This window comes from Uranotaenia lowii, chromosome 3 (assembly GCF_029784155.1).
Source record: "Uranotaenia lowii strain MFRU-FL chromosome 3, ASM2978415v1, whole genome shotgun sequence".
In the NCBI taxonomy this organism is placed as follows: domain Eukaryota; kingdom Metazoa; phylum Arthropoda; class Insecta; order Diptera; family Culicidae; genus Uranotaenia; species Uranotaenia lowii.
Window position 1 is genome coordinate 125,330,480 of NC_073693.1, and position 22,253 is coordinate 125,352,732.

Below are 22,253 nucleotides of genomic sequence, written 5' to 3' on the forward strand. Positions count from 1 at the left end.
CTCTGTGTACATTGCAGAGCTTGCAGCTATCCACTGGGCATTGGACAGTGTCGCCTCACGACCCGTTGAACACTACTAAATCATAACGGATAGTCTCAGCTGGATTGAAGCAATCCGTTTTATAAGACCTGGAAAGCATTCTCCGTACTTTCTCGAGAATATACGGGATACTTTGAGTGCTTTATGTGAACGTTGTTTTTCCATCACCTTCGTTTGGGTACCTTCACATTGTTCGATTCTGGGCAATGAGAGGGCAGACTCTCTTGCGAAGGCGGGTGCGACGGAAGGAGACACTTATCACCGTGAAATTGTTTTTAACGAATTCTACTCTTTGGTTCGAAGAAACTCACTTGTCAACTGGCAGCGCAAATGGGACGAGGATGAGGATGGTCGATGGCTCCACTCGATTATCCCAAAGGTTCGCCTTAAACCCTGGTTCAATAGGTTGGATCTAAGTCGAGATTTTATTCGAGTATTTTCTCGTCTTATGTCCAATCATTGTTCCTTAAACGCGTTACTCTTTCGTGTAAACCTGGCTGGCAGCAATTTGTGTAGCTGTGGCCAAGGTTACCATGACAAGGAGCATATTGTTTGGTCGTGCGAGGTCCATCTTGTCGCCAGAACGAATTTAATAGACTCCCTTCGGGGCCGAGGAAAACCATCTAACGTTCCAGTGAGAGATGTGTTGGCTGTGATAGACTTAGACTACATGTTCGAAATTTATCTATTCCTAAAAGCTATCGACCTTCGTCTATAACTATTTTCATTTTCACGTTTCCCTTTCTATATCTTTTCTTTGAAAAATTGTTAAACTAGGTTAAGTAACCAATTGTAAAAAGCAAAAAGATGTTGGCTCTTTAAAACTCAAAGGTCCGAGCCGTTTCAAATAAACGAATTATAAAAAAAAAAAAAACTTCATAATGTATCTCAAATATGCTTCCCAGACAATATTGAGCTGAATCACTTCAGTGTTTCGTTAATCAAAGTCTAAGAATAAAAAAAACCGAAAAAACATGATTCGGAAAAAAGATTGTAGATCAGTTAAGAAATGATCAAAAAATTTCACGTATTGTTCAACAAAGATGAAGTCAGAAACTATACGTTCACAAGAGGATACATTTTTTTTGAAGTTTTTTTAACATTCTTACCACAAAAAATGTAAATACCGTACTTTTCAGAACCGTCAAAATTGTTTAAGTCTCACTAGATAGATTTTGAAAAGAGGATTGGAAAGTTGACGCAATTTAACACATTTTAGCTTTTTAAGATTTTCACAGTACTTTAGAATAATTTTTGAAGGTAGCTGTTTTTTTTTCTGCAGTTTTACTGCAGTGTCTCAGATTTTCTTCCACCTAAATTCAACTCTGCACTGGGTTTTGAGCACCGTCAATCGAAGAATCTTGAAATAGCAGGGTTTGATGCGACATTTGTATACCACAACACTTATTAATTTTTTTTTATTGTAATATAATGCAATTAAGTTATCAATTAATAATAACAAAATGATTCTTATAGAAAATTTTAAAAGTCGAGCAATTGTTGTACAAATTTTTACATTTTCGATGCCGATACCTTACCCAGTATGACGGATTGGCTTAATGATATCACCTACAAACTTTATATTGCTTTAATTATCCTATACCAACACTGTTGCTGTAAAAATATTTTTCCGATAATTACCATTTTTTGTTAAATAAATATTTTTATAATTCAGTTACCATTCTGGGCTAAAATGCATCAAATTGCAAATCCAAGATTAACCTTTTTAATTTCGTTTCCATATGCTTGAAGATGAATTTTTTGGATCTCGCGTTTGTTTATCTCAAAATTTCATCCATCTTAACATTATTTTTTTTATGATTTCAGATAGAAATTTTTTTATAGAATTTTTCACCCCTGAAGGTATGCAGTACCCTTATTCATTTTCTTAAAAACGGCTTTGACGGAGATTTTTTTTTAATCCAAGCAAATCCAACAATAACTGCAATTGGTGCTTTATGCGTTATGACATCACAAATATATCAAAAACTTTAAATTTTCAAATGTTCTCATTTGATTTTCCATTTAAAACAAAGTTTGTTGAAACTTACCTCTCTTTCTTAGTAACCAAGAAACCAAGAATTTTTCTACGCCAATTTGATGTCCCATCAACCTTAAAACTTTTGATGTACAAGCAGTATGATTATCTGTGGACTTTACGTTTTTAGAAGACATTGAAGTTGAAAAGTGTTGTATGATGCCCAGTTGATGGAACGACTGCATATTTTACGTCAATTGACAGAGAATGATTAGAGATTATACAAACACAAAAAAAATTATGAAAAGTCGCTAAAAACAACCCAAAACAGACAGCTAGAAATTTCTGCATTTTTCTATGGATCATACTGTAGGATCAAAGCTTCTAGAACAAATTTAAATTGTGTGAAAAATTAATAGAAAATTAACTCCGACTACAGAAGTTTTAACAATAAATTTCAATAACAATTTAAAGTCTTACTCTGAAAAGAATGTTGGTGTGGTGAAGCTCCAGAAGACTATCGAGTAAGAGTGATTGTTTTAGTACAACACCGGTTGAAACAAAAAATATTTTTCTAAGGAAGCTAGTCAAATGCAGGGTTGGTAAACACGCCCGTCAAGCTTGGCCCGACTAGTTTTCTCCTGAGAGTGACTGGCAAAGCTCTTCACACTTCGATCGGCTGCTGGCGGCAGGTACAACTCTAGAGTTTGTTTTGATTACGTCGTATGAACCGATATAATCAAAATTGAGTTTTTGGCTGCTAACGATTCATAAACATATATTCCATTGTAGGTAAAACATTGGTTTTATTTGATCAATGAATAAATTTTACAAAATGATTTGAATTTTGGAATTTGGATGATGACGTTCTCAATTTCGAGTTTAATTTGGTTTTTGCGACGTTTTGCACTGCACATGGATTAGCGTGCAAAACAAAGGTCGCAAAATAAAAGTTTGGCGTGATGGTTTTTGTGACCTTATGCATTTTCCTAAAAAATGCTTCGTTAAAAGTGTTCAACATTCAGAAATTCAATAGAAATCGATAGTGGGAGTGGTTTTAGCTATCTCAACAGAAGAGATGTCTTCAAGTTGTGTCTAGGTAAGTTCAATAAACGTTTCTTAAAATTGAGAAACTTATTAACTTCATATTTATTTACTACAGAGACAGCCAAAATAACTAAAAGCTTCAAATAATCCACCCCTTGGATGGTCTTCGGAGACCAAGCAGGTAGCCAATAATGTCCAGTCTACTTAAAACATTCCTGATGAACAGTCCCCCGGAGAACCGATTCCAGGCACTAAACGGGTACCTCCACATCCACTTCTGCTTCCTGTTTCATTTACAGACAGTACTACAAGCGATTTTGGAAGGTATTACGAAGTTGAAATGACCTCGAAGTATATCAGTTTTTAAGAAAAAAAAACAAACAAATGACGGAAAATCGTACGTTAGCAAAAAAGTTAAATTTATCTATCCAAAAAAATCACAGACCAAAATTTAGTTATATGACTAATTTAAATCGGTTTCAGGTTTGATTCAAGGGTTGTATTTTATTCATTTTCATTGCATTCATTGCAAACTTTTTTTAAATTTCAAAGTATTCACGAGTACCAAAGTAAAATCAAATCGTTTTTATGCTTCTATGTTTGACGACGGTTCTTTATTGATTTTCCCTGCACTTGTTTTTAACGGCATCATCTGTTACTAATTGCCAGGACGAACAAATTCTATTGGAACGAACTTCGGCCCCGCTGTCAGGGTAAGTGTACGACTAACTTTCCATGTGCTGGATCGAAGGGATCTGGAATAACAGCTTGGCTTACATGGATTAGTCACACTAGAAGAGAAAATTAATATCAATTCAGAAGAATGTAGGAGGATATTTTCTGAGTTTTAATTAGTTTTAAACAGTTTCAACTTTCAAACTGTTCCGGAAAAATCAAAGAAAAATTTTGTGAAAGATAATAAATTTATCTTAATTGATATGTGATGTTTTGCGAAAGCCCTATTCATCAATTACTCTTCCATGACTTCCTGGTGAGTTGCGGAAAATTAAAACCAATTTAACCTTTTTAACGATCCAGCCCAGTCAACGTTGAATCTGAAACTTGCTGATTCATTAAAATCTAATGCAAAAGGCTCAAACGCCACCACAGCCACCAAGCAATTGACATAAAAGCTTTTCGCGTTCCGAGTGAAATTTGTTTAAATCTCGAACCAAACCGAGATAATCCTTGGACAAAATTTCGGGCCAGTGAGAATGAATTTCAAATTTATGATAATCCTTCCAACAAGCCGCAATCAATTTGGGAGATTGTTGTTGTTAATGGAACAATAGCTTTCTGCTTTGGGCTAGCTGACTGACTGTGCGGTTTGGTCCCTTACGTTTAATTTAATTAATTGCTTCAAAATTCAGGTACTCGTGCCAATGGGTCAGCAATTTTCAGCTAGCAATTGTAAGGAAAATTAATTTAAAACATAACGACACAGCTGCAGAACAGCCTCAATTAATCCCAGCACGTTCTATTTATTTCTACAAAACAACACTCAAATGGGAAAACGCTAGATCCCTCATGTTGAAAAATCCCCTTCGCCAATCCCACGTTTTAGTCGTTTTTCATTTGCGTATTACGCGCATGCTTTACAAAACAGACGATGTAGGTACACAGTAAATGCATTTGGAAACATTTTAAAATCCTCAAACAAGAGCCAGGGGAAAAGTTTTCCATCCTTCCAGGACCGTACATTGGTGCCTTAGGAAAACCACTCAATTACTGGCGAAGAGATTGACTCGGTAATCCGGTTGGGTGAATTGTGGCACCTGCGTGCTCGAAGAGGATGAATTTAAAGTTTCAGAGTAGTTAAACATTGAAGATTGATAGTCTTAAATCCCAAAACAACTATGAAATTTTAAAATTAATTTTGGCCACCATTTTCTACTTGGGATTTTATAATTTTTTACATGTTATTGGTGCTCATCTTTTCTAACTAGTTATACAATTTTAGATTTTGCCATTCGTATAATTGACCTTTAATATACAAACTTTTAATTTTTTTTTGTTTTGTTTCGATTATAGTCGTTTTACCATCTTTATGGCATTCACGAATTTATAAACTTTAAAAATAATATTGGTTTTGTGTATTAGGAAATGCAATTTTTAAAAAAATTAAAATTCCTTGATTAATTTTCACTTTCACAGCTCCTGAACAAACAACGATAAGAGGATTGACAAAACCACCAACGACGGTCCTTCGTTTTTTACCCCAAAATGTTAAAAATTTCGCTCGTGGATGGTCTCTGGTCCTGCAAATCACGCGTATCAGACCATCCCGAGCAAACATTTCCAGTCAATATGGGCAAAGCAGCCTTCAGCCTTCCAGTTGCTGGGGATGATGCGCAACGTCTGTTTGCAGATATATCTCTGTTTGTCTGTCGCAGAAGTTTGCCGCCGAAAACGGGGAAAGAATAAACGCTCGGGCGGAGGGGTGAATAATAATAAAATGTGTGTACAAAATTAATTCTTAAACACTCCTCCGGGTATCACTATGCGGGAAAATTTGCTGCCACATCAAACAATCTGTTGTAGCAAGATGTTTATAATAGGGTTACTAGTGTCAAGAGAAGGATATTTTCACACTTTTTTTCTACGGAAAACATCTATTGGAACTACGAAGTTAAAGTGATCAGAATAATGGTTGAAGGTTTAGAAAAAGCCGATAAGAACACTGTTAGCCCATAGCAAGAAACAAAAGAGACATAATGTGATCCCTTTAAAAATAAATCATATAGCAACCCCGCTGTCAGTAGAGCGTAACGCTGTCTTTGCTTTAAACTTTACATGACGTTAGTTTTGGTTACCTTTTGTTTACACTTATGAAGATACCCATTTTCGCTTTTATCACTTTCGCGATAGCAAGTTTTCTAGTTTGACAAGTCTTTTGCTCGATTTGAATGATACTGACAGAAAATCTGAAATTCCAATCGGAACATTTCGTCTCTTTTGTTTTTACAAGAGTCTCTGTAAATTGTTACTTCCGGATCGTGGTAACAACGAAAGTTTGTTTTCGGATTCGTAACGTTCCCTTTTATTTGTCCGTTCGAAGCTCTACCGGGACACGTTTTAAATTCCTACGATTTGAATACAAATTAATTTTGGAATACACTAAGAACAATTTTCAAGCTTACGTTTAGTGAACTTCCTATCGCTTACTTCCGTCTCGATTCCAGCTATTTTCCGCTGCTAGTCCCTACACCTTTAATAAACCTAGGTTAGAGATTCAATTTCCACTTTTCTCAATCAATTTCTCACCTCAATTCGATTTCGGTTCAATCTGGCGATTCCTAATTGAAAACGCTTCGTTGCGTGGTATTGTAGCCTAGATTAATTAACAATGCATTAGAACTATCACTTTTAATCACTTTTCATAGGCATACCTGTGCTCAACTTCCCTGCGCAGTTTCACTTCGCGCCTTCGTACTAAAGTTGCAAATGCCTAGATTGGGATAATTTTCAATTATTATTTGCGTTACGCAATTCAATTTGGTGTTTAGGCCTACCTTAGCACGTAAATTTAGGGTAAGTATTCAAACTCAACAATAACCACTGCGAACTTAGCTTTAATTTTCTTCTGATCACCAAACGATACTACTTGCATTGAAATTCCACAATCTTTGTTTTGTTTACAATCTATCTCGATTTATTTTTCCCGCCTATACTGCTGAACTCACTTCTCACCTACACATTCGAACGCATCTTCGAATTCTCCTGCTGTCATTGCGCGAGTGCGTTCAATGGCACTTTCGGTATCGAAAGTCAGTTCAGTGACACTCCCCCCTAGTTTGCTGACTCCGCCTCTGAGTCAGCAAACTCCTTCTTAGCTCTTACGTCTATCACTGCAACCTTTACCGCCGGTCTCTCGTAGACACCTTTCGCCGTCTTTATTGTTACGGTACGCACCTGCCCGTCTCGGTTTACCGTTCCGATAACTCGTCCCTTGGGCCAACAATTCCTCGGCAGCTCCGAGTCGACGATGACCACGATGTCGCCTTCTTTGATCGGTGGTACGTTCTGATGCCACTTGGAACGCCTGGTGATCTCCGGCAGGTACTCCCGCAGCCATCTTTTCCAGGAGTGGTTCGCGATCTGCTGCGATAGATGCCAACCTCGACTCAAAGCGATGGAGTTGACTTCCGGTTCGGTCCATGGTTTGAATCCGTCGGAACTACCCAGCAACCAATGGTTCGGTGTGAGCGCTGGTGCGGCATCGTCTTCAATGGGTACGTGGGTAAGCGGCCGTGCGTTGATGATGCCTTCGATCTCGACCAGAGCACTCCTCAGTTCTTCCTCCTTCGGGCGATGGGGTAGCTGCAGTTCCACTAAGGTGCGCTTGACGGACTGCACGAGTCGTTCCCAGCTCCCCCCCATATGGGGAGCTGCCGGTGGATTAAAACACCAAGTGGTGGTCGCCGAAACAAACTCCTGAGCCATCTTGTGCTGGTCGACGTCTTGCAGGGCTTGCTTCAACTCCCGATCGGCTCCGATGAAGTTAGTTCCTCTGTCGCTGTAGAAAACGGAAGGTGTTCCTCGTCGCACAATGAAGTTGCGGATCACCATTATGCACGAGCTTGTTGTTAAAGAGCTAGCTAAATCAAGGTAGACCCCGCGAATAGTGAGACAAGTTAATAAAACCCCCCACCTTTTTTCAACCCTTCTCCCTATAGCCACTTCCATCGGTCCAAAATAGTCGATGCCGGTATGTGTGAACGGTCGAACGAAAGCTGCTAGTCGACACTTTGGTAGGTCAGCCATTGCTGGAGGTCGGGGACGAGCTTCCCGCAGCTTGCAGCGTTGACAGTTGGACCTGATCTTGGCGTATACTCTGCGTAGACAACTGATGCAGTATTTCTGGCGAACTTCGTTGATGACTGACTCGTGGTTTTGATGATGAAACTTCTGGTGGTAGCTTTCAACGATGAGATTCGTAATCGGATGGTCGCGCGGAAGGATAATAGGGTTGGCGATTTCCACTGCTAGAAACTTGCACGCTCCAGTCCTGCCGTGCATGCGCAGCAATCCTTTTTCATCGATGAACGGGTTGAGCTTGTACAGCTGACTTTGCTTGGGAATCGTTGCGTTGCGGTCGTCGCGTCGGAGAATGTTTAGCTCGGTTCGGAAGACGTCTTGCTGTGCGGTACGGAGAAGGTAGTCCTCAGCTTGGTGTATCTCCTCGCTCGAAAGGATTTCGATGGTGCGGGTGAATTTCTTTGGTCGAAGCTGGCGTAGATACCGAAAAACGTAGGCGGTTGTGTTGACCAATCGTCTCCAGGTTGAGAAATCTTTAACGGGGATGATCTCGCTTTCCGTTTGGAAGTGCGCGTTGACGCACGCTCGCAGCTCTTCCACCGGTTCTGTCAGTTTTTCCGGGGTATCTGGCCATTCTTTTTCTGCTTGCCACAGGAATTCTGGTGCTTTGAACCATCTGCTGTCGTTCGTAAGGGAGGGTTGACACTGCCACTTCGTGCCTTCGTCCGCCACATTCCACTTCGTTGGGACCCACTTCCAGCTCGATACGCTCGTGAGATCTAGGATTTCGCTGACTCTCGCGGCGACGAATGCGTTGTATTTGCGGTGGTCGGCACGTATCCAGGCGATAACGTTGCGGGAGTCTGACCAAAAAACTCGACGGGCAACCTTGATCGATAGTCCCTGCATGACAAACGCAGCTAATCTGGCTCCAATTACTGCCGCTTGAAGTTCGAGCCTCGGAATCGAGAGATACTTGAGTGGTGCTACACGACTCTTAGCGGTGACGAGACTGCATTCGATGTTGTCACCTTCCACGAATCGAAGATAGACAGCTGCCGCCGTGCCATTTTCACTAGCATCGACAAAGGTGTGCAACTGGATCTCGGTGTGATGACCGATCGATGAAGACATCCTGTAGCACCGCGGAATACTGACGTTCTCAACGTCCGGAAGAAGATGCAGCCATTTTCGCCACTTTTCGAAGCACTTATCGTCGATGTTTTCGTCCCAGCCTACTCGGGTCCGCCAGATCTCCTGTAGCAGTACCTTGAGAAACATTAGGAAGTGCGCGATGAGACCTAGAGGATCGTAGATGGTCATCAGGGTGCGGAGTACCTCACGTTTCGTAGGGCAACGATTGCCTTCCAGCAGCTCACGTCCTAGCCGATCCCAGTTGATTTTGTAGGTGAAACAGTCGGTCTTAGTACACCACCACATTCCCAATACCTTCTCGGTCGCTAAGCTGGATGACAGGTCGAGGCTTTTCTCTGCACAGGAATCTCCACGAAGCGCTGATAGTATGCCAACGGAGTTGGACATCCAATTGCGGATTTCAAACCCGCCTCGATTGTTGATGTCCCAAACAGTCTTCGCCAACTCAATCGCCTCCTCTTCGGTCTCTGTGCTACACAACATGTCGTCGACATACGTACACTGCACTATGGCCGCAGAGGCCGCTGGGAACTGCTCGCTGAAACGTTCCGCGTTCATGTTCTTCACGTACTGTGCACTGGATGGAGAACAGCACGCCCCGAACGTCATCACCTGCATAACGTAAACACTGGGTTCACCTAGCTCTCTCTCCTCTCGCCACAGAAATCGCTGGCTATGCTGGTCTTCGCCTCTAATTCCAACCTGGTGGAACATCTCCCTGATGTCGCCACAAATACCAAATCGATGTTCGCGAAATTTGAAGAGCACGGAAACCAGCGGAGTGGTAAGATCCGGTCCCGTGAGTAGTAAAGAGTTCAGCGAAACTTCATACGTTGTTGCTGCGGCGTCCCAGACGAGTCGAACTTTTCCTGGCTTATTGGGGTTGATGACCGGAAAAACTGGTAAGTACCAGACACGCTCGTGGTTTTCCTCCAGTTCCTCCTTCGTAAGCTTCCGAACATAGCCCTTCGTTACGTAATCAGCCAGTTTCTGCTGCAGTACTCCCCTCAGCTCCGGGTCTTTCGCCATACGTCGCTCGAGATTCAAGAACCGCTTCAGCGCCATCGGTTTGCTGTCTGGCAGATGCGTGATGTTGTATCTCCAAAGCAGGCCGGTTGTATATCTCTCGCCATCGAATTTGGTTAGCTCACGAAGTAGTTTGAGGGCCCTCTCATCGTCGGCGGAGCGCATCGTCTTGGTGGGTGCAGTTATTCCTAAACTCTCAAGAGAGAAGAAGTCCTTCACCGCGCGATCCAGCTTCTCATCAGCGTCATCTTCCGTCTGGTTGTCACAGGCGTAAACGTGGTACGTATAGTGCACCATACTATGCGACTCTCCCGTCGGCGCTCCTCCGTAGATCGTCCATCCCAGGTTGGTCTTAACTGCAATCGGTTGACCAGATTCGCCCTCTCGACTCTTTCTAACCAGCGTCGCGTTCGCGTGTTGCACTCCAATTAGCAGACGAGGTCGAATATCGATATACGAGTCTACGGGAATTCCTCGTAGGTAGGGGTTATCTTGTTGAAGCTGCTTCACGTCGAGCGTTTGAGATGGTAGTTGCAGCTCCTCGACTGTCCTTACATCTTTCAGGTGATACCGCTTTCCTTTAAGCCCGGACACATCTAAACTGACGATTTGGCTGTTGTCCTCTGTTCTATATGTTCCTCCAGTCCACTTGAGATCCAAGGGACGAAGTTCTCCTTTTAGGTTCAGCTCATCCGCTAGGTCTTGGTCCATAAGCGTCAGCGAGGATCCGTCATCCAAGAAGGCGTAGCATTGAATCACTATCCCGTTTCCATGCACCAAGACTGGAACATAGCGAAACAGGACAGCGCTGGACCCGGACAGGTGAGTGTTACAGGACCGCTCTTCCCGTTGCGCGTTGTCTCCAGTCTGGATGGGCGTAGACTCTGAGTTTGGCTGCATGGGCTCGGACTCTGGGTTTAGCTGCTTGTGCAGCAATGGGTGATGTTTGCTTGTGCATCCGTTGACTCCGCAGTTCCTGGACACACACCCTCCTCTGTGGCGCTTTAGGCATTTCCGGCACATCTTGGCTTCGCGTGTGATTGCCCACCGCCCATCGTATGACAACTCTCGAAAGCCTTGGCAGTTCGCGAGAGATGCACAAGATCCCCTGCAGACAATGCACGCTGTGGGGTAGGCTCTTCTGGCACCGGCTGATGATGTACTACCTCCTGGCAAATGAGCGTGGTACTCCCCCTGGTGCTCAACGTGAGCATTCACGTATGCCTTAGTTCTCCTGCGTGGCTCCTGGTTGTGAGACGATACTTTGGTCTGACGCGGCTTCGAAACCAGACATGCGTCTTCGCCTATTTCGTAGATCCATTTGCCGAAAGTCTTCAGGTTAACCTTCCGAATACTTCTGGAGTGTTTCGCCCACTGTAGTTGCATTGGTCCCGGAAGCTTGGAAACCAGTGAGTTCAGCAACGAAGCATCCTGCTTGAGCTCCTTCCGACCACAGGCGTCGATCGTCACCGTCAGGTTCTGGACGTCCAGCGCGAAATCGACCATCGCGTTCATCGACTCAGGGTCGACCGGTGGAATGGCAAGAACCTTTTCTTTCAGAGATTCGATGATAAACCTTGGCTGTCCAAACTTCAATTTGAGCGCATCCATCGCCCTGTTCACTGTCTTCGGATGGAGAAGAAAACTTCGAACGGCAGCAAACGCATCTCCCTTCAGGCAGTTCCTCAGTCGAATCATGTTTTCGTCGTCTGTGTAGCCGCACATCCGGGTCGTGCTCTCAAAAGTGGAGAAAAACATCGGCCATTCCTCGGGATTCCCTGAGAACGCAGGCAAGTCCTTAGCGACAACGTGGCGAGCGGCGAGCTGATTGCGCGTCAGGTTACAAGTTAACCGGCTACTGGTTACGTCTTTTCGCCTGTTTTCGCCTTTCTTTGCTGGCGTAGAACGACCCTTAGGATTGAAGCTGGATTCGTTAGTTCCTCCCTTTTCGTCCTCACTAGAGTCATCGCTGCTGTCTGTCACCGTTTCCTCCTCGGAATCATCGCTGGAATCCATTTCTCCACCTTCTTCCTCTTCTTCGTCGTCGGAGCACTCTTCTTCTTCATCCGCACTAGGAGATTCCTCTTCTTCTTCTTGGCGCCTTCCACCAGTGGCGCCTAACCAGTTCTGCACCTTAGTATCAGCGTCCACTTCCTCTTCATCGGCGTCTTCTTCATCCTCCAGGTCGACCAACTCCTCCAGAATGCTGAAGTGTTTCTCCATCAGCTTCTTTTTCTCTTCTAGCAGCTTCTGTTCTGCTTCGAGTTTCTGCAATTGCAGCTCCAGGTGCGCTTTCGCTGACCTTCTCGATCCCGCTGACTTAACAGATGCTGCTTTGGGTGGTTTCGTGGTTCCCACGGGTTTCCTCGGCAAAGAATCTTCCATCTCTTTCATCGCTGATGAAGTCTTGTTCTTCTTCCCGTCGCTGGTTTTCTCCGGCCTCGACTTTTCGACCTTCTTCGCTGCAGCGGTGTTCCTGGCAACCTTCGTAGCACCCGTCTTCTTCTTCTTTTGCTTCGCCTGGCACTGTGCACAATTCCACTTTCTATTCTCCACACTTTGGTTCACTCCCACACAACTAAAATGGTTCCATCCATCACAATCATCGCACTGAACCATCTGGCTGTTATCGACCGACTTACAGGTTCCACAACTGTGACCGACATTAACGACCGTGTTCGCGGAGGAAGTATGGCTAGTATTGTTATTGGCTATAGGGTATTGTTTTTCGGAAGAGGTTTTCTTTTTGGTTTTTGTCGTGCCTGGTTTCGATTTGCCGTTCTCAGTGTTAGGGCCAAGAGCAACGGACTTGAGTTGAGGGGGGGTATCACTTTTCGCCTTAGGGGAACTACTCGCTAAGCTCTTACCTTTTTGGGCAGCAGTGGCTGCGGTGCTGGCTGAATCGGACATTTTCGTAAACGAATTTAAAATGTAAATTGTTACTTCCGGATCGTGGTAACAACGAAAGTTTGTTTTCGGATTCGTAACGTTCCCTTTTATTTGTCCGTTCGAAGCTCTACCGGGACACGTTTTAAATTCCTACGATTTGAATACAAATTAATTTTGGAATACACTAAGAACAATTTTCAAGCTTACGTTTAGTGAACTTCCTATCGCTTACTTCCGTCTCGATTCCAGCTATTTTCCGCTGCTAGTCCCTACACCTTTAATAAACCTAGGTTAGAGATTCAATTTCCACTTTTCTCAATCAATTTCTCACCTCAATTCGATTTCGGTTCAATCTGGCGATTCCTAATTGAAAACGCTTCGTTGCGTGGTATTGTAGCCTAGATTAATTAACAATGCATTAGAACTATCACTTTTAATCACTTTTCATAGGCATACCTGTGCTCAACTTCCCTGCGCAGTTTCACTTCGCGCCTTCGTACTAAAGTTGCAAATGCCTAGATTGGGATAATTTTCAATTATTATTTGCGTTACGCAATTCAATTTGGTGTTTAGGCCTACCTTAGCACGTAAATTTAGGGTAAGTATTCAAACTCAACAATAACCACTGCGAACTTAGCTTTAATTTTCTTCTGATCACCAAACGATACTACTTGCATTGAAATTCCACAATCTTTGTTTTGTTTACAATCTATCTCGATTTATTTTTCCCGCCTATACTCCTGAACTCACTTCTCACCTACACATTCGAACGCATCTTCGAATTCTCCTGCTGTCATTGCGCGAGTGCGTTCAATGGCACTTTCGGTATCGAAAGTCAGTTCAGTGACAGTCTCTTTAGGTTAATCGTTTTTACTAATCGAAATATTCATAATCAGAATATTGTCTGCAAATAATATTTTATTTATTTATTTTTTTTTTTTTTGTTTCGATTATATTTAGTTAGTAGCATTTTCAAGCAATCAGTTTTGTCCAAATCCGTTGAAAGCATTTTCCACTTGTAGTATAAAATTGACACTCCTAGACCTGATAGGAGTAGCATAACTTAATCCGGATCAGGGTTAAGCAGTTAGCAGTGCCTACACGTCTTTAGGCTGATGCATTTGGCGGACAGTCATAGAAAAATTTATCAAGTCATACTGTTTTCGTTTATTACTCTTGGGATTCAATTCATGAGCATCCGCTCAGTAGTCAAGTGTTCTGCTCAATGAGCTAGATCACAAGCCCGTATTAGAGACATTACATAACAGGCTGGAGGTCTTCAGTGCCACCTAAGGAATGTCGTCCGAACTCTGAGCTATCTAACGTCGTTATACCCTAAATGATCGGCCACTGTTTCGACTAACTTCATATCAAACAAAACAATACTTAAGATTCACATTACTAGAAATACAATAACCAATGGCAGGATATCGTAAATTCGCGTTTACTTTTTCGGGTTTCAAAGGTCCTGGGGCCCACAAAATTCTCATTTTTCCTTCACATGGTAAAGGAATTTTCCATGAATTTTCAAAAAGTCACTCAAACGCAACCAATCTGTTTGTGGGCCCCACAATTCCCCCCCGGGAAATCATGGGCCACGTGATGTGGGGTATCTCGGGCCACCGATTGCACAGCATTAATTATTTCAAAATCTTCAACCAAATTGAAGGTAAATCCGTTTGAACTGGCACGAATTGTGTACGTACTCGAACATTCAGTAAAATTAGTGGAAAAATAGGAATTAATTTCATCCGCAGAGAAGTTATTATTTTGGTGAGTGTTTGATGATCTTTTCGTTAGTCCGAGATTCCTTATGTTTCTCCAAACAGCTTTAGGCGGGAGTCTGAAATTTATTTTCATACTATCCAAATCCCTTTTAGAATTTTTAATAAGAGTAGGGGAGAGTGGGGATACTTGATCCCCTTTTCTTATTTTCATCATATCTTTTTGGAAAAATTTAGCAACTCGCCGTCTTCAACATTTTCTGACAGCTTGTAACTTCAATTTTCTATGCTCCAAAAATTAGAACAATACTTAAACCCGTTGATGAACAAGAAGCATTTTCGTGGGAGTAAAAAAATTGCGATTTTTCCGAAGTTAGGGGAGACTTGATCCCTTATTGAAGGAGACTTGATCTTTTATTCAGGAAGCCCTAATCCTTGTATAAAAATCAAACAAAACCCCAAGATAGAATGTTAATTTACTATTTTGGTCATTTTTGTTCTCATTTCACAATTTATAGCAGACATAAGAAGAAAATTCTATAACTTTGTCTCAACGCTAATAACATTGCATACTTGAAGGCGCTATTTTTTATAATTAAGAGAAAATTAATTATTTTTGGTCTTTTCTTCAGACAATTGTTTGATCAATATTAGTTTTTGGATAAATATTAGAAATTTCGTGATCAGCAATCATAACGATCAATTCAGAAGAAGAATATGCCGTTTGGAAGGGGGATCAATTGTACCCAACTCTAGGGGATCATCAATACCCATAATAAACATTTTAGAAAACTTTTTCTGAAAAAAGTTGAGAGTTTTCCATTGCTTTGAAAATATGGCATTATGAAGTTCATTCTACGCTCGAACGATTGATACATTGGAACAAATATTTTTTTTCATAATTTTCCCATGTAAGGAACATTTTAAAATGATTGAAAAAAGATCTTCAAGTTACATTTTGTGAAATTTATCAAACAAAGTTCTATTACTCAAACAATTATTTTGTTAAAATTTTTTAAACTACACGCATTGTTATTTTGCTCATTTTGGCACATTTTTCTAGAACATCTGATCTTTGTAAGACAATCCAGTTTCGAGATATAGCTAAGGAATCAAGTATCCCCAGGGATCAAGTATCCTCATTCTCCCCTATTCACTCGATTCCTTGTTCGTTTAAACGAATTTAAATTGTCGGTGGTTCTATTGTGTTTCCAATTTTGGTAAGCTAAGTTTCTATTTATGATAGCTAGTTGTATATCATTGGTAAACCATAAATTTTTCTTGAATTTTCTAAACTTATACGGAAAAAACCTCTCATGAAAGTTAAAATGATCCATGTTCAGCATGTTCAGAATATCATCCGGATCACTTATAGTAGTATACGTTTCACAACTTAAGTCTTGCAGAGCAGAATTTAAGCCTTCGAGATCGTAACATGAATAATCGCGATACCAATATCCAACAATCGACTCCACTCGCTCAAAATTGAGCGTACAAAAAATTAGGTCGTGGTGTGATATTTCTGGGAGAGAAATTTGATTGAACTTGCTAACTACTTCTGGTGAGTTCGTTAAAAGCAGATCTAGCATAGAAAAGCCTGTATTATGAAAGAAAGTTGGTTCCGTGCCTACACAATTGAATGATATTAGCTGTAAAGAATCTTGTAGTCGTTGACAGTAGAAAGATCGCTTTAGTAAGTCCATATTAAAATCGCCTATGAAAAAGGTATGCTCGTAAGTAAGTCCAAATTCATGAAAGTGGTTTATCAAAATTTCAGAACAATCATTTCTCGGGGGATTATAATAAACTCCTAACAAGATTCGGTTAGTGCCTATCAATAACTCAAAAATGATGTACTCTAAAGAATTTACAGAATCAGTTCCAAAAGAAGATTTTCCAAGAATTTTATGTTTCAAGTTATTCCGTATATAAACACAAATACCTCCACCATGCCGGTTTCGGTCGTTACGAAGGACATAGAAACCTTTGATATAAATTTGAGAATTCCGAATTGAATAATTCATCCAAGTTTCGGTCATACAAATAACATCCGCTTTGCTATCCTGAAAAATATCCTTCAATTCTTCAAATTTGGTCATGCGCCGTGCACAGAGACTCTGAACATTTATATGACATACATTCAAAAAATTGTTGCTCATAGCAGCATTCAGAACAGCCTTAGTAATGTGTTGAGAGGTATCATTAACAGGAGAACTATCCATTGTCGATTGAGAGATATGTAAAGAGGAGTATCAGAGAGAATGTCTTGGCAAAACTTAAAACTAATATGAATGACACAAAAATTACATCAAAAACCATTTCTGATATTTAAACTACAAAATCGAATGAAGTGTAAGATGGGTTTACTATTATATCAATGTGAACAAATAAAAAAGATTAGGAAAAGGAAGAATTAAACGTTATCATTTGGTATAAATTTTCGAGACAGATAAGCTTCACAAATTTTGATTATCATACCATACGTGAAAGTGTGTAAAGCCAGGACAGCTTACAGGCACAGCAGCAATACCACGGTTTCGCAACCGCGCAAATCAGGAACAGGAACAGCACCAGCTGTACCAAAACAGCAGCAACAGCAACATAACTTTTAGGAGCGGAAGGAGTCAAGGGGATATTAAGGAGGGAATCAAAGGAAGAAGTGGGAAGGAAAAGAAAAGCTATTAAGGAAAGGTTTGATGACGTCGGCCAGGTAGTTAATCAACTCGTTGAATTGGTGTGAAAACAGTAGAACCAGTCAGTTTGACGAAAATGATTCCATCACTCGTCTGTACGTTCTGTAGAGCACCAGTATTCTTTAACTTGATTGCCTCTGCTCGAATAACTCTCGCATGTTGGGTCAGATTTTCGTTCAAGAAGATACGACTGTCGTTGTCAAAGCCAACATTTCGCAGGGTCAAGGAGCGATTCCTCAAATAAGCACGGTAAAATTCATTCTTTGTATTGCGCAAAGCAAACTCACACAATATCAAAGGTGTTGAGCCGGGCTTTATCGGTGATTTGGAAAGACGTAACAGTTTTGCCAAGGGAACGTTTGTAAAACCAAGCGTTGTACAATTATTCTGGAACAATACTTCCAAATCTTCGCCTTGCATGTAGGGTATGCCGGAAATTATAAGCTCACAGTTTCTTTCCAGTTTTTCAGTGCATTCCAAATTTAATTGTAGGTCAGCACGTATAGATTCGATATCTTCGTTGAGCTTGGAAACATTACTTCAACATTCCTCCTTTAAAGTCGTTAGTTGACCTTCTAAGCCTTCAATCCGTTGTCGTAGCTCACCGGTGCATTGCTCGATCTTCGCTTCGATGTTGGTATGAATACGATCGTTTTCCGGAGTCATCATACGACGCATCTTGTCCCACAAGTCAGTAAGGGATTCTATTTCCTCGGAGTCGCTCGAAACAGCCAAATCCTCTTTAGAGCGTTTAGCTGCTCTTCCATCCGTAAACAAAGCCGGTAGCGATGATGTAGATTTTGTTTTTTGTGTTGTTTGCCGGCGAGTACAAGGAACGTTGACAGGCATGATTGTGTTTTTATCCATTTCTCTTTTGTTTGCACGCCGTTGAAATTTTTGAAGGGTTGAGCGATCGAACACTAGTTTATAAACGAGTGATACTGAAGGGATAGCACTAGCAGAACTTGACTGTTTTTCTGTTTTCTTTGGAAATACTGAAAAATTTTGGAATCACTTTCACCATCCACATAGACTCCCACACGTTCGGCACATTGCCCTTCAGAAACAGTATACATACCTACATTTATCCTATTTGTAAAGTTTTCTCATGCCAAATGAAGAGTTAAGAAAATTATTCGGTCAATTTTATTCTAGTCGATAGAGACGAAAATAAGGAATATAAGGAATATATAAGGAATTTTGCCAAAACGTCCGCAAGCCAGGTTTTTGAAATTATTTGATCATACACAACCATTGTATTTCATCACCTAAAATTACTTTCAAATAACAACATATTATGAAATTACAATTTTGGGTCAACTCATAAACTTTGCATGTTATTTGCTCGGTCAATTTGGATATAGTGGCTCACCATACCCCACCATTTTTCAAAGTCCTATAAAAAAAACTTGTTTGTTGAACAGTCAGAGCTCGGGCTAATAATTTACTAGAAAATTTATAAAAAAAATTGCCTAGTGATACTTTAGAAATGTAGAAAACCATACCATTCATCTTTTTCATTTGATCTTCTGAATTAAAGAAGTTATTGATAAAAAAAGAGATCCATGAAACCCCACTCTCCCCTACCTTTTACATAAGATTTTAAAAGAGCTTTGCCATAGAGAAATTACGTACAAGTTCAAACAAAAAGTAATTTCAGAAAGGCGTTTTAGATCTAAAATTCTATCATCAGAAAAATACGTTAAAAATTGACATTTATTTATTTATTTATTATTATAATTCAATCATCTGACAATAGTGTCTCCATGACAACAATATATTGGAAAACTTATATAATTCAAAACTTTTAACTATTTATCAATGAGATAAGTTCACGGAATCTGTTAGAATTCCTTATCTTTGATTTGTATACAGCAGTAGTTGTGTTAAAGTCATAGTCCGCGTAGAACCAGTTGAAGATTCTGCAATCTTTCGAAAAGGTTCACATTGACCATAGTTAGTTCGATGAAAGCCAACACGGATAAATTCCCGGCCTCAACACCCGTGGACCAGCGTTGATGTTATAATTTCACGAAGTAAGGTGGGGCAGTCGGTTCCACAATCCAGTATTTTCTTCAAAAACACAGCTCGGGCTGTTATACGGCGTTCCTGAAGAGTCTCCATTCCAAGCAATAGGCATCTCTAGCTATATTCGGGAAGTTCATACTGGTTGTTCCAATGGTAGAAATGCGTATCTAATAAATCTAGCTTGGACTGCTTCAATTCTGTTCGACCAAAACTAGGAACTTGGGCTCCATACGACCGGAGCGGTTTCCAGAATTGATCGAACTAACGAAAAGTGAGAGATCGCAGGCAGTAGGGGTCAAAGAATTCTTTGGAAATTCTGGTGATGAAGCAAAGATTTCTATTAGCCTTAACAATTATCGCCGAGTAGTGTTCACGAAAAGTCAATTTTTCATCCAAAATCACTCGTAAAGTCTTTAACAGACGTACAACGTTCAAAGCTCCAGAATGCCGTTGGATTTTCCTTCAAACTATGTTGTTTGTTAATCAAATATCTCGAAAAGAATGCTCTATTGTAACGCCGATACTCATTATTTGCTTTTGTGAAAGCATTTTTCGATTCAGGACTGCGATGAGCGATGGTTCGAATAAAATCTCAAAGCTGATGCGCGCATACTTTTAAGTAATCTCAGATGGTGGTTATTAGACCAGAGAGGCTTGGGACGTGGGCGACGCATGGGAACTGTGTCGCGAAAGAGTTCGTTAATTGTCGTCGTGAACGAAAAAACTGCTGAGTCAATATACTCCGCATTTTGTAAAAAATCCCAGTTGGTTGTTTCTAGAAGATTATCTAAAGAAACAAAATCTGCCTTTTTAAAATTCAGCGGGAGCGTTGCCATCGGCTCTTAGAAGCTTACAGGGGAATGAAAGGAAATTCTTCCGGAGATGGCGGGGTGGTGTTTGTCTTCGGGTACTAAAGATTCTGCGGCCCTCCATATTTGATGATTTTCGGAAGCAGTGCGATTCGTTAGAATTAGATCAAGGGTGCGATCATTGTAATTTTTGATCATGTTAACTTGAAGAAAATCGAGCAACGAAATGCTATCAAGACATGTAACAGTGCCATCGTTTACATCGTTCAACAGTTATAAGTCAGCTCAAAAGTTTTAGTTTTCAAAAGATGTAATCGTATATGATTTAATAAAAAATAAAACCAATGTCTCAGTAAAATGGACATTTTCCAAAAGAGCGGATCATAAGACGATCAATCTTAGTTAGAAATACTAACTCTTCAAAAGCATCTTAAAGGGGGTTCTTTTACGTATCACTTTGGCATCCTATTGTAAGTAAAAAATTTTTGAAAGTGTTAAGGAAATAGCGAATGAGTTTAAAATATTCATTTAATTTTGCAACATGACAAAGATTTTACTAAACAACGGCTATTTTCTTGAAACATCCCATGTAGCTCATACGACAATTTCGAAACTGGCTAAAACATTATTTTTTTCTCAGTTTTATTTTGACAGCTCTAATAGTTGTAATTGGAGACTTCTGGTGGCCCAGCAAAAGCACAAAAATTGATTGAAAAAAAGTCATTGTATTTTTTTACACAAGTTTCGTGGGTTTGCTTGTTCGTATGTTAACTGTGGCTTTACTGAAAACTGATTATAGATAACCTATCCTCGTTGCAATATACAAATTTTTGGGGTAAACCCATTTTTCTAAAAGTTTTCTGGAATATTTTCAAAAAATATGAATTTGCCGACTCAATTACAGACTAAACTATGTAGGGGAGAATGAGGATACTTGATCCCTGGGGATACTTGATTCCTTAGCTACAGTGAGGGGCAAAATAAAGTGTCCAAATTATTTTTTTTCAATTTCTTTTATTTTTCTGGTTAAAATTCAACGAAAACACATCGTAATCATTTTTAAAATATTGTTTATTATGTTCTTTTCAATTTTTGTTAATGTTGCGCTGGAAAAAAAAGAAAGTTTTTCTGATACATAAAAAACAGTTAATATTCCAAAAAACAACAGGGGCAAAATAAAGTGTCCAGATCAGTACAGCTTCAAATAATTCAAACTGAAGGCAAACAAGAACGATTTAATAATGGGTATGGCCTCCTTCAGCCTTCAACACCTCCTGCAAGCGCTTCGGCACACTTTCAACAAGGTTGTGCAAGTGTTGTGGGTCGAGTTCCTCCCACGCATGCTCCATGGCATCAAAATAAGTATTTTTAATTTGTCACACCAGTCTTATCAATCAGAGCATCGAGGATGGCCCACAGATTTTCGATGGGGTTCAGATCAGGACTTTGTGAAGGCCATTCAAGGGGTTTGATGTGGCAGGAACGGGAAAATGACGTCATCAGATTGGCCGTATGCTTCGGATCGTTATTCTGCTGTAAAACGAAGCGCTCTCCGAGGCCCGTCTTGATGAGGGATACCTCGAGGTTTTCCGGCAGGATATTGCAATATGACTCAGCTGTCATGATTCCATCAATTTTTACCAAATTGCTCACCCCACCCCAAGAAAAGCACCCCCACACCATCACGTTACTTCCTCCGTTGCTCCGTGCTCGATACCAATCGAAAACGCTTACTGAAGAAGATAGTAAGTTGCTATCGAAATACCGGTATCTGAACTTTTCATTTACCGTGGTTGAATTAAAAGGAATCTTTCGATTGCTTTGTTTCAGAGGAAAACATTGTTGTGGGCCGACGAATCCAAATTTGAGCTATTCAACCGGAAGAAGCGGGATCATATGTGGCGCAAGTCGGGTGAGGAGCTCCAAGACCGCCATATCCAAGGAACAGTCAAGCACGGAGGAAGTAACGTGATGGTGTGGGGGTGCTTTTCTTGGGGTGGGGTGGTAAAAATTTGGTAAAAATTGATGGAATCATGACAGCTGAGTCATATTGCAATGTCCTGCCGGAAAACCTCGAGGTATCCCTCATCAAGACGGGCCTCGGAGA

At 40.7% G+C, this 22,253-nt stretch overlaps 1 protein-coding gene and 2 long non-coding RNA genes across 4 annotated transcripts; all 3 read right to left on the reverse strand.

Moving 5' to 3' along the window:
• Positions 1-6,037: 6,037 nt before the first annotated feature.
• LOC129757394 (uncharacterized) lies at positions 6,038-6,724 on the reverse strand. 2 transcript variants are annotated; one of them, XR_008739691.1, is made up of 5 exons: positions 6,577-6,724; positions 6,454-6,512; positions 6,329-6,395; positions 6,205-6,272; positions 6,038-6,147 (listed from the first exon to the last, which is right to left on the reverse strand). It is a non-coding gene; the product is annotated as an uncharacterized LOC129757394 (long non-coding RNA). The 2 variants fall into 2 exon arrangements; XR_008739690.1 differs by having other exon boundaries at positions 6,060-6,272.
• Positions 6,725-6,853: 129 nt separating this feature from the next.
• Positions 6,854-12,397, reverse strand: LOC129752584 (uncharacterized). Its single transcript, XM_055748358.1, has one exon. The coding sequence runs from the start codon at positions 12,395-12,397 to the stop codon at positions 6,854-6,856; it is 5,544 nt and encodes a 1,847-aa protein (XP_055604333.1).
• A 62-nt stretch (positions 12,398-12,459) lies between these two features.
• Positions 12,460-13,713, reverse strand: LOC129756879 (uncharacterized). The gene is made up of 4 exons (XR_008739554.1): positions 13,472-13,713; positions 13,349-13,407; positions 13,224-13,290; positions 12,460-13,167 (listed from the first exon to the last, which is right to left on the reverse strand). It is a non-coding gene; the product is annotated as an uncharacterized LOC129756879 (long non-coding RNA).
• Positions 13,714-22,253: the final 8,540 nt, after the last annotated feature.

Bases quoted from the DNA above. Each gene is read 5' to 3' on its own strand.
- LOC129752584 (XM_055748358.1), bottom strand. From the start codon at position 12,397: ATGAAAGAGATGGAAGATTCTTTGCCGAGGAAACCCGTGGGAACCACG.